The sequence below is a fragment of the Schistocerca piceifrons genome, chromosome 3 (assembly GCF_021461385.2).
Source record: "Schistocerca piceifrons isolate TAMUIC-IGC-003096 chromosome 3, iqSchPice1.1, whole genome shotgun sequence".
Lineage (NCBI taxonomy): Eukaryota > Metazoa > Arthropoda > Insecta > Orthoptera > Acrididae > Schistocerca > Schistocerca piceifrons.
In genome coordinates, this window is record NC_060140.1 from 838,355,318 (window position 1) to 838,368,140 (window position 12,823).

The window sequence follows — 12,823 nt, forward strand, 5'->3', positions numbered from 1 at the left end:
GCAAGAAATGAGAAAGCTCAAAGCAGTCGTGAGGGTGCAATTTTGTTTCCTGAAGGCAGAGTACAAGGGGAGTTGCGATGCTAAAAGCATCCATAAATCCTCTTTGTGGGACTGCAGGCCGCAAACGTTCCTTTGGAGGAGAGTCTTGATGATGAAGAGAAGTAGAGGTGTCACCTTGGTAGCTGCCAAGTGACAGATGGGGAAGAGGGGCTACTACAGGACACAGAAGCAGGAGGATCCTGATCCATGGGGTCCACAGAAGCATCAGCTTGCATGTGCGGTCGGTCTGTGGAGTCCAGCGCTGAAAAACGGTTGTTGGTGTGCACCGGCAACACGGAGGCTGGTCAGGCTAAGGTACCACGTGGTGACACCATCTAAGAGATCGAGGTGGTGAAGGACAAGACCTTTTGCCTTTGGTGAGCTTCTTCGAGCCTTTCCAGTTTGATGAAGACTCTGGTGTTGTTTGGCTGGAGGGATGGAGGAAGTCTTCACGGGAGTACTACTCCTGTCCTTTCCGGGCCTACCGGTTGCGTAGCTGTTGGCTTCGCCCCTTGAAGCAAGTGTTTGATGACCTGTTGCACAGCTGGATGGCGATGCTACCTTGACACTGGGTGATTTCACAACCTCAGAGCTGAATCAGAGGTCGCATGTCTGCGTGGCCATGTCCTTCATGGAGTGAGGGGTAACAGAAACAGAACTATAGGTTCCAGATGGGAGAATGCAAAGCCAGTAACCTGTGAGCGACTGGATAAGGCACCAATTCCTTTACCCGGATTCTTGGACAGTTCACTCATCAAGATACACTGGACAATCCCAAGAGGAGGTGGCATGGCTGCCACTGCAGTTGATACAGCGGGGAGAAGACGGTGGACAATCGCTCTCGTGCACACCCCTACCACAGGTGACATGTGGCTGGGTGTCAACAAGACATTCGAGTGTGGTTGAAATGATGACACTGGTAGCAGAGCATCGGGTTCAGAATGTATGATCAGACGGTGATAATTTCATAGCCTGCTTTGAGCTTGGACGGAAACACCACTCTATCAAAGGTGAGAAAGAGTGCGGGTGGGCACTAAGAAGGAATCTACCTTTTTCATTACACGATGGACGGTGATGACACCCTGATAAGAGAGGTAAGAGTGGATTTCAGCCTCTGTTAGACCATCGAGCAGCCTGGTGCAAATTACATCATGTGAAGAATTCAAAGTTCTATGGGTCTCAACAAGAACAGGGTAACTGTGGAGAAGCAATGCGGCCAACAAGTTGTTGTGCTTGAGAATCAGAAGTGGTCTCAAAAAGCAAAAAGCCATTCCATAAAGAAGAGCAGAATTTCACAGGGCCAGCAATTGCATCTACACCTTTCTGAATACTAAACGGATTTACTGTGGCGAAGGAGCAATCGTGTTCAGTACGTGAGACCACAAGGAACCGTGGTGCAATGGATAGGGTCTTTGAATCATTAGCCTCATTAAGTTTACGTTTTGTAGATGTTGAGTGGGAAGATGAGTGACTCATTATGAGGAAATCCCCCATGATTGACAGCGTCTCCAATGGCACACTCCTTCCAACTGGGGCCCCTTCCACAAGGAAGCACACCCGCCTTAGGCGATTGTTCACACCTAAGGTCACACCTCCCGAACACCTGCCAGAGGGACCAATCCGCAATTTGGGAAGGTTACAGCTCTGACAATCACCCCTCCCTGGGTCTGACCTGTACCAGGGGGTACGTGTGAACCCTACCATTCAACCTGGGGCTGAAAATTATGCATTACCCAGTCACCTGTTACGTGTGTCGCGTGGGCCGGCCTTCAGGAGCGCACAGGGAGGAAGAAGAAGAAGAAGAAGAAGAAGAAGAAAGAAAAAAAAAGAGGAGCCTCAAACATCGAAGTGGAGGAATGAGAGGAGAAGGAAAACAAAGAAAGGATAATGAAGCAAAAACAAAGGTGAGACTGTTTGCTAGTCAGTGACAGAATGCAGAACATTCCCAATAATACCACAGACATGTTCCCCAATGGAGGGGGGAAAAGAATAGCGAGATGCTAGACGTGCAGCATGGAATGGAAAAAATGCTGCAAAGGCATGTGCAATAAATTCAGGATGGTGTTTAAAACTAATCTATTTGGTATGTGTGACTGGCTTACAAATTATTTGACACCAGACACTAAATTATTGCATTCCTTAAAGTAGAATTTTGAGGAGTACATAAAATTTTAACTTCCACTCCATAAATATGACTTTCTCTGAAAATGTAAAAAAATTCATTAAGATAAACAGTAATGACAACGACAATGCATGCCCTCTCTTCTCCCTTTCCCTACTATTTCCTATCAGTTACAACTGCAGTCAAAGAATAGAAGCAAACAAAAAAGTTAAACATAAGAATAAAATATTAACCATTATTAAATGAAATATAAATACAGGGTGCATCAAAAAAACGTATAAACACTTTGAACTGTCATAGACAATTTATTTCCCATTCTACAAGGTTAAATATCTGCGAGAAAGTAATGTTATGTTTCTTCAACAGGTGGCAGCAGTGGCAAGGAAGTAACTGCAACATGGCAGCCGTGTGTTTGAGCTTTGAAGCGTGGAAGCAGATAATTAAGTGGTACTGGAAGTTTGAGAATGTAGCTGCGGGTCGAAGACAGTGGAGAAGTGAGTATGGTACAGAACCACCTTCAAGTTTAACAATTGCACTTCTACGAGAAATTCGAATTCATGGAACAGTGTGTGATGTGCATAAAGATCGATCAGGGCGACCTCGTACAGCTACAAGTGATGATTCCACAACTGTGGTCTTTGAATAGTTTCAGCATTCGCCTAAAAAATCTTCAAGGCAAGCGGCATGTGAGAGTAATGTAAGTGCTAATAGTGTGCTATGCATTCTGAAGAAAGGCAAGTTTCGTGTGTACATTCCAAGGCTGGTGCAACAGCTAAGTGACGACAATTCAGATCGAAGGTTAGAATTTGGTGAATGGGTTCAGGAGATGGTGAGACGTGAACCGGGATTTATGGGTAGCATAAGTTGGTCGGATGAAGCCCAATTCAAACTCAATGGAACTGTCAATAGGCACAATTGTGTGTACTGGGCTGAAGATAATCCTCACATTACAGCTGAAAAGGCTGTGAATTTGCCTGGTGTAAATGTGTGGTGTGGTTTGTCTGCAAGGGGACTCATTGGGCCTTTCTGCTTTGAAGGTACTGTTACTGGAGAAACATACCTAACAATGCCTGCTGACTCCATATTCCCTGCCATTTGTGCATTATACGGTAATGATGAGTTTTATTTCCAACAAGATGGCGCCCCACCGCACTATTATAGGGATGTACGAGCATACCTGGATCACAATGTGCCAGGCCAGTGGATAGGACGCAGGGGACCAATTGAGTTTCCTGCACGCTCTCCAGACCTCACGCCGCTGGATTTCTTCTTATGGGGCACAGTAAAAGATGAGGTGTACAACTGTAAACAACATAACCTGGACACACTTTAGAATGAGATCCAGGCAGTGTGCGCAGAAATCTCACTGGACACTTTGGTACGATGTACGGAATCTGTGGTGACGGACTCAAATGTATTGATGCTGAAGGCCACCAGTTTGAACATTAATCACATTTGCAAAGTACATTTATTTTTCCAATTGGACTTTAAGCTTTCCATTTCCAGAAATTTAACATTGCAGAATGGGAAATAAATTTTCTATTATGCTTCAAAGTGTGTATACATTTTTTTTACGTACCCTGTATAATGACACTTCATACATCCACCAAGCTTAAATGCAGAGGAATGTCCCAGCATCTCGGAAAGATAACACATTCATATTCCAACAAAGCCTTTTGAGAAATTTTAACAAATATGTGAATGGCAGAGTCTGTATATAAAATACACTGGCGATCCCAAGCACATCTTTATTTTCTCTACCTAAGATATTTACTCAAAACAAACTTAGCACTCCATCAAAATTTGCTGCCTTTTTTATCATTGTGACAATCTTGTAGACAGTAGCTACCCCATGTGAGTACAAAGGCACAGCTGAATACGCAGCCCTAAAAAAAGGGGGGGGGAGGGGGAGGGGGAGGGGGAGGGAGAGAGAGAGAGAGAGAGAGAGAGAGAGAGAGAGAGAGAGAGAGAGAGAGAGAGAGAGATGAACTAAAATTAATTTGTCTCGCAGTCTAACAAAGCTCAGTCTCTCACACATCCAGCAACTTCTCTTCACTACTGTTCTCCAGAACAGTAATGGTGAACCAGAAGTGTTGATACAATGAATCACGGCACATTTTTCACAAACATATGATGAGTGCGCGCTGCATCAGATATTCTATAGCTGTGGATCCAGTGCAAAGCAAAATCAGGTCCATTTTAAACTTTGCTTTTGGAATGTGAAGAGGCTGTCATGGACCAACTTCTCAGCTGCGTACATATACCGTATTGTCTGGGGTAGATGAACTACAATGCATGGCCATACCTCATTTGCTTCAGAGTAACAAGGATTGTAGGTAGAAGATCAATATGACTTTTCGAAAATGGAGTCAGATTATTGACATGTTTTGTATTGCATGATGGACAACCAAAACTACACTCCTGACACTTTCCCCTTCGTCTCCCCTCATCCTCACAACAGGTGACTTCCTGTCAATCTGAGGTCTGAATGACTTGCTCCTCCTTTCTAATCTCCTTCAACCTAGGATTCTTTCCTTCCACAGAGAGGAACTATATGTTCTAAAGGCTAGGTATAGGTACTCTTTCACCTCCTTAAGGGGACCACACCCTGCCTATCTAACCCACGTTAATTTAGGCAAGTATCTGACCCATTTCTGAAAAAAACTATTTGATGCAGGACCTTAATATTTTTACTGTATGTTACACGATGCTAATAGAGTCAACTGTACTAAAATCTACTTTATCCATTTTATAGTTTTTAAGAATACTTTTTTAAATTTATTAACAAAAAATATTGAGTTTTTCTGCAGAAAATTTTTTTGTGTGAACTTCCTAATGGTGGAATATTAATGAATGTCGTACCAGAGGTGGTTTTTCATGTTATGCAGAGTATCTGAAAATTTCATTCATTTATCTGTGATAGTTACTGATATAATGGGGCATATGTACTGAAAATTTTAGTTTGCGGGAAATTAACTTTAAAGAAAAAACATTCGAAATTTGTTACTTACAGTTGATTAAAACTGTCTTGCTGCATATGATGCCCCTTCTTTGACCTCTAGCAAGTCTTCCAGCTTCTTTTTCACCTTCCTGGCTGTTTGTCTTGCTTTCTTAGCCATATTAGATGCAGACCTGTCTGCATCGGCTATCCTCGTTTTATTGCAATGTTACAGCCCAGTGACCATATTTTCACCATGATTAATTCCCAGCTTTTTCTGTACCCAAAACTTTCCAATATTACCACAACTAAATGTAATAACAGCATCATGAACTCCTAGTTTTATTGTATGCATGCCTACAAATACAGTTTTAGGAAGGCAGTTCCAAATTATGCTGTTGAAACATTCATTTGGGTTCTGTGTCTGCCCATGCAGACATTTCCTTAGATGGTCAGGATGAGCCGAGTCTCTGAAAATAGGTTAACTGCTGTAATAACAGCAATAGGAAAAAAAGAATGCTGGTGAGAATAAAATTCTCCAATTACCTGAGACCTATTGTATTGGCAAAACGAATTTTCTCCTGATGGACACAATCCATGACATGGCTTGTCATAGGTGGAGGACTTACGGAAGAATATGGCCCAAACACCTCTCTTCATTGCCTCCAGATTTTCTTCTAATTGCCTGCCCATAGTATACCTGCAAGTTCTCTTTCTCAGTTTTTGTTAACCGACCCTGTCCGATCAACAATTTTCCATCTTCTAATTTTTTTCCTCTCAGATCAACATTTAGTTTTCTCAGCCTTGTTCCTAAATGTTTTTGAACAACTGCAATATCCGAACATCCATCATTTTCTTCAACTGCTTCCCGAGCAGCCACTTTCATGCGTTCCTCACTGAACTTACAAACAGCTTTCTCTAATATTGCAGTCAGTTTTTCAAATTTATTTGGTGGTTGATGTAAGTTCATCACTGAACAAGATGTTCTCCCTGCAGCTATGCCGTTGCCAATGGATCATAAGGCATAAACTACTCTAGTATTGGTTTCACAAGGGCCACTTGCATCTGGTTTTGAAGAACTCATAAATAATCACAGCTGAGCATTTAGTGCAAATTAAATAAGCAATTGCTAGGCCTTTTCTCCCACTGGCACACTCACAAATTTTCACACTCTGTGACTCACCACACTGTCTACTTTGTACAAATTTATAAATTACATCTGATAATATTCTCAAATTTATAATAACGTTACTGCACCCCCTGCCACCTACAGTAAATTCATTGTAACTCTCTTGAAATGGTGAGAGCTGCTTTGTTGATGAACTTGTTGAAGAATTACAATTAGAAACATCATTGCCAGACGACGTAAACTCTTATACAGAAAGCTTTCTAAACTTGTTCCCTCTAAATTGTCATTTCTTGAAAATGCCTTTATATTTTGTCATCTTCAGTAAACACAACAACATACATGTAAACAAGCACTGCAAATGTAAGTATAACAACTAGTCTCAATCACACTCCCTAACTGCGTGCTTGAAAACTTATTGTTTACAAACAGCAGAAATAAAAGAATACCGACCGTTGCATTCCAAGGATAGCCAGCACACTTGCCTAAACTGCAATGTAGGGGACAAAGATCTAAAATACATGCAGAAAAGTTGGTGGCAAAAGTGGGCATGGCACATAAACACACATGGTAGGAAAATGCTCTTAAAATGTTTGAAAAAAGATTTTTTCACCAAAATCCTTTTCAGAGTACTTAAATAAAACCTTAATCTATTGAAATATGATGAAAACCGAAAAACGATTTTTTTTCAACCTGAACCATGGTGTGGTCCTCTTAAAGTAAGCACTGACCAATCATTCTGTCTCCTAACAATTTGCAGTTTCCTCAGTTGATTTTTCTTTTGATACAATACCAATCCAAAAATAGAACTGCACTCCAATAACTTCCATAATTCAATATTACCAATGGAAAATCATGGAAGATACAGTATTCAAAGTACTTACTGAGAAGGCACAGATACAGGCCACTGGGACTGCTGCGGTGGCCCTGGAGTCAAGTCCTTGGCAGAGGCTGTGGCTGCAGCTGCTATGGGAGCAGATGTGGCAGGGGATGGAGGGGGCTTTGTGCAGTTGCCCCAGTCAGTCGTACGAGTGGTGACCTGCTCCACCACTCGCCAACTTGGGCGTGGGATGTGGAAACTGCGACTGGAAGCAGGCATGGGGGCGGAACTTGCAGTTGTGGCAGTTGGTGGAGGGGGCTTTGTGCAGTTGCCCCAGTCAGCCGTACGAGTGGTGACCTGTTCCATCACTCGCCAACTTGCGCGTGGGATGTGTACACTGTGACTGGAAGCAGGCATGGGGGCAGAATTTGCAGTTGTGGAAGGGGGTGGAGGGGGCTTTGTGCAGTTGCCCCAGTCAGTCGTACGAGTGGTGACCTGCTCCATCACTTGCCAACTTGCGCGTGGGATGTGGAAACTGCGTCTGGAAGCAGGCATGGGGGCGGAACTTGCAGTTGTGATGGTGTGCTGGGGTAGTGTCTGGCTGTTGGAGCTGGGGACCAAACAGTCATCACCGGGACCACTGGAGCTGGAGTCTCTGGCGGCTCCCTCTCCCTCTGGCTCAGAACCTGTACCAGTGGAGTCACCGGTATTGTAGGGAACCGAGCTCTTTGCCAGTGGTGAGGAATGTAACCTGTACAAAAAGGATACCATGCATGTTTATTTTCAATAAAGTATCACCATCTATCATTGACTAAGCAGTTATGTTTGGTATATGTCTATGAACGCACTGAACAGATGTGGCTATCACTCTAGTATCAGCAAGTGCCCAAATTAGTGGAACAATGTTCTACAAGACATAATGAATGCCTTGCCAGAAGTTTCCACCATAAATGCTGAGAAACAGCAATTCTCACCACTACACGTGTCTCCTCCAAATTATCAGTACAGGAAAAGACTTTCACACTGGCTTATCAGATGGCTGCTACAGCCTCATTGGCTGATTTCCCCAGATGTGGCAGTCATTGGTAACAGGGAGGCTGAAGTGCTTGGCGAAATATGATCACATTCATGTTTAGAGTCACAGTATATGTACACTCTAAAAAGATGGGCCACTGTGTTTCAGAAGGCTGTGTATTCCCTACTAATTATTTCTTCTGCATGCTACAATTTCTCACATTTAAAAACAAAACAAGGGGCATAAATTGTAATGCTTAATTCAAATGCAGAATACATAAAATGAAATCAAGGAAAAAAGACATAGTGTTTGTGTTTCAGAGGCTTTCACGATAATAACTTGCATATGCATATCACTCAACCTAAATATAACCATGACAAACATTAAATAACTATTAAAAAGAAAAATCAAATCGACTGCAGCATCAACAATATACACTAGAAAGGAAAGCTGAAACTAGTAATGTTGGAAGCATACACTCTATAAGTTATGTTTCTCTTGACAAAACTCTGTTGCAAAATGACAGTGATATCTATTTACAAGGTAATTTCCACATTCACTAAAAACCACATACAAGTAATGAATACTTGTAAACAAATGGAATAAGACATGTTACCAATTGAGTGATTATTTCTGAATACATATCCTTCTTTCAAGGATGATGGAGCTGGACAAGATAAATAATTTATCGCAATAGGGGCCTCCGTTTTTGTGAGTTTCAGAGGGCTCTTAACAGGGGACAGTTTACTTTAACAGGGGCTGCTGGCTTTTAGTTATTTAACAGGCCATTAGTCTGTGAAGCTGCCTTACCACTTGTAGGAAAGATTGCAGGGCTTACGAGCTGTTGTAAGTTGGACTTGTAGCCAGCAAAACGAAAGGGGCACTTTATATATATTTTGCCTACACAGATGCAAACAACTGAAGCAAGATAATCTAAAAAATGTATATTTAATAAATCCAAGAGCATGTTTATTAAATCTGAAATTAACGGATCAAATAATAATTTTAAAAAAAATATTTGGAAGGTGGTCAAAAGGGAGACAGAAAAAATGACAGAAGAAACACAGTATCGAAATGTCATAATGGAAGCATAGTAGATGAATGTGATATAGTTGCCAATATCTTCAACACCCATTTTTTGACAGTAGCAGATCAAATTGGTTTAAAGTGTCTACAGTTGAAGCCATGAGTCTTCTACAAAAAGCAGTGTAGTTGCATGTACCCTGTGTTACAACCAAAGAGATTGAGTAGGTAGTAAAGCACATGAAAAATAATAATTCTGCTGGTGTGGATAATATATCTGTCAAAGTGCTGGAACACTGATACAAATTTTTTCTTGAAGTTCTCTATCACTTATTTAATGAGCCCATAAATCATGGTCCTGTCCCTAATAGACTCAAATATGCAATTGTGGAACCACTGTCCAAAAAAAGGTGATAAAGCTCATGTTCCTGCTACTGGCCAATGTCACTGTCAAGGAGTGTCTCCAAAATCTTAGAGAAGCTAACAGTCAAAAGAATCATGAATCATCTTAATAGAAATAAAATCCTCAATAAAAATCAGTTTAGATTCCAAAAGGGTACTTCAACTGAACATGCCATTTTCTCATTTGTCAACCAGCTCCTTGAATCCATAAACAATTAAATGTCACTAGCTTAAATCTTCTGTGCTCTAAAGCATTCGACTGTGCTATCGCAAAATCTACATACGAAGGCTGAATCTTCCACTATGGATTAAATGGTAAAGTAAGGATTTGGCTCGAGTCATATCTAGATAACAGAAGGGAGAAGGTAGTATTGAACAATTGTGCAGTGGCACCTGCCTGCTCTGACTGGAGTGCAGTACAATGTGGAGTGTCACAGGCATCTGTGCCTGGTCCCTTACTTTTCTTCATCTTTATCAATGATCTGCCATGCTATATGACACAAAAAGCACGCTTCACCCCATTTGCTGATGACAACAATTATGATTGACTAATCACCCAATTGCAGTCTAGAGATTACTGCAACCACTGTATTCAAAGAAGCTCTAGACTAGTTTACTTCAAACAGTCTGTCACAGACTATTAACAAGACTCCATTCATTCACCTTCAAACAGTAAATAAAAACACGAAAATATTGAAATGAAGTGTGATGACAAATAAATATTGAGAGCTGAATCTTCCAAATTCCTCAGATTACACATAAACGACGATCTAAAATGGTCTGTTAACATCAATGACCTATGTAAAAGACTGAATTCAGCAATATGTGCCATTCACTCAATTTCATCTGTTTCTGGCTTACAAACAATTAAAGCTGCATACCTAGGATATTTCCATTCACTAGTGACTTATGTGGCACGATATTATGGGGTAACCAATCACGAGCAAATAACGTCTTTATTGCTCAGAAAAGAGTCACGAGATTTATGGCTCTAGGGCACCCCAAGTGCTCTTGCAGAAACTTATTCAAACAGCTCAGGATTCTCACTATGCCATCTCAGTGCATTTGTCCACTAAAGTGCTTTGTGAACAATAATCATACAATTTACAAATCAGTCATGAGACAAGAAGTAAAAGTGATCTTCGCAAAAATATAAAAAATCTCAGCACGGTACAGAAATTATTAGGCCTACATTATTTAAGTATACAACATACTTCCATTTCATGTTAAATCAGTCATTGGGGATAAGCCTATATTCAAGAAACTGATGAAACAGTATCTTTTCAATAGTTCTTTGTGTTCTTTACAGTGTGTAACAATTAGTGCACTGTGTTTAATTTTGATCATTCCTATAAGAACTGACTATACAGCACTAGCATATGAATTTATGACAGAATGTTTTTTATATGTATTAGAACGCAAGACTTATAATTTGTCTGTGTAATCATTATCACTACTATAATGTATGGTGGTGTTTGAACACTTGAACCTCATGTATCTGTTTATATATGATTTAGTTTCTAAGCCTCGTGACCATTTGGATACGGTTACTACTGTAACAATCTGACGCGTTTTACATCCTAACGATACACTCGCAGCACTGCTCTATGGAACACGAAATTAAATAAATAAACTTCCTTACACCATTTTAGCTTTTGTCGTTTCGTATTGGCAAAGCGTAATTCAACCAGTTTGCGTAGTTTATGACACAGTATAATGGAAATTATACAGTCATTAAACTACTGATCAAGACAATGTCAATAGTTAAACGTTCAGCACTTATCCCTCGAGGAAGTTGCTACAGGGTACAGATTACTTTTCCCACGTTACCAAGACTAGCGACAACAGACCAGCGAAACACGGGAAGTTACTTTAGTTCACAGTAGTTACCATATCCAGTTGAAGCAAGGAGGATAAAATTTACTTCCTTGAGTTGAAGGTATTGTGAGTATTATCTTTGTAGGCGAAATTTTTTGCGGGCAGAAAAATCTGTCATCTGTGTTTGTTGTTCATTTCGTCAAGATTCTAAATCTAAATGCCACACTGAACTATAGTAGTAACTCAGAAATAACATTCAGGCTGTTCTGACTTCTAAGAGACCGAACGCAATATTGTTGGAGAGGAAATAGGAAACGTAGTATACGAGGGTCATTCCAAAAGAAATGCATACTATTTTTGTACAAAAACAGTTTTCATTCTGCATGTGTGAAAGTTTTACAGTGACTAGATACATCCTTCCCGCTTGTTTTCAAACTTAGTTCAACCTGTTCCCGTGAGCGCCGCCAGGTTCGTTTGAGCAGTTCCCAGAAAGCGCGACAACAGGCTGTACTGCGCATGCGCAGCTACGCTGACGTAGGCAGCCCGTGCTTGGTGCTTGCTCTGCTCATATGCTTTTCGTCGAATTTCTGGTGGAATTTCGTGCGTGGTAGGGCATCACGTGACCATGTGCAGCCCTGCGGCATATTGTTGAGAGGACATACTGAGTTGTACTTAGAGCAATTGTTTTATCATATCCCACACTGATAAAGGATGCAAATACGGAAGCGATTCTTGGCAAAATATCATTTCAAAATTAGACTCCAAGCTCGAAGTACCATAAAATTTTGCTAAGGGGTGACTTTGACTGATATTTTTAAAATTTTTTTTTATTCGTCCTGTGCAATGTTGTTATGTAGCATTTCCAACAGGTTTGCATCTACATTGCACTGCAAAAAGCTAGTAGGACGGAATACAAATATCTTGCAATAAATAAATAAATAAATTTTTTGTGTAGCTTACACCGGAATAAAGGACAATAAATTTCATGACTATTTCTGTGAAAAAATTAACATGGTTATCTGAGAGGCAAACAAAACTGTACAACTGACAGTTTATATTCTACTCTAGGAAGAAATATGAAGCCATGTGGGGAGTTAATAAGATAAAACACGGTATGCGGCCAGTCTAAAATTTAGCATAGAACGGCATTCTATAAATTTAAGACGTATACACAAATTAAGAAATAACTTCAGGCCTAGAGGAAGTTCTAGACAAGTGCCTTGTGATCGAAAACCAGTTTCACAGAAGGCAGATTTGTAAAATTCTGCTACAGCTGTCATTATATTTGAAACAAAATATTTAGTTCAAAACTACTGACCAAATTTGCCTACTTAGTCAGCTTTATTTATTTATTTATTTTGATCCAACATCAACTGATTACAAAAAAAGGTTTTTTTGTTCCAGTCTTCTGGATAAGTCAGAGCCTTACTTACTAGAGTTTCATATTAGTGACTGGCACTTTTATGTACACAACTTTTTCTAAATTTAGTTGAGAGAACAGAGTTAAAAAAATTGTTATT

At 40.5% G+C, this 12,823-nt stretch overlaps 1 protein-coding gene across 1 annotated transcript in view; it reads right to left on the minus strand.

Annotated features, from left to right (window-relative positions):
- The window catches only part of LOC124789869 (mucin-5AC-like), a 58,008-nt gene extending 46,675 nt beyond the window's left edge, over nucleotides 1-11,333 (minus strand). Inside the window, exons 1-2 of the mRNA XM_047257381.1 lie at nucleotides 11,128-11,333; nucleotides 7,110-7,796 (exon numbers count right to left, since the gene is read on the minus strand). Coding sequence (XP_047113337.1) covers nucleotides 7,110-7,796; nucleotides 11,128-11,132 — 692 coding nt within the window. The 5' untranslated portion in view covers nucleotides 11,133-11,333. The remainder of the gene's footprint in view (nucleotides 1-7,109; nucleotides 7,797-11,127) is intronic.
- Between the last annotated feature and the right edge of the window lie 1,490 nt (nucleotides 11,334-12,823).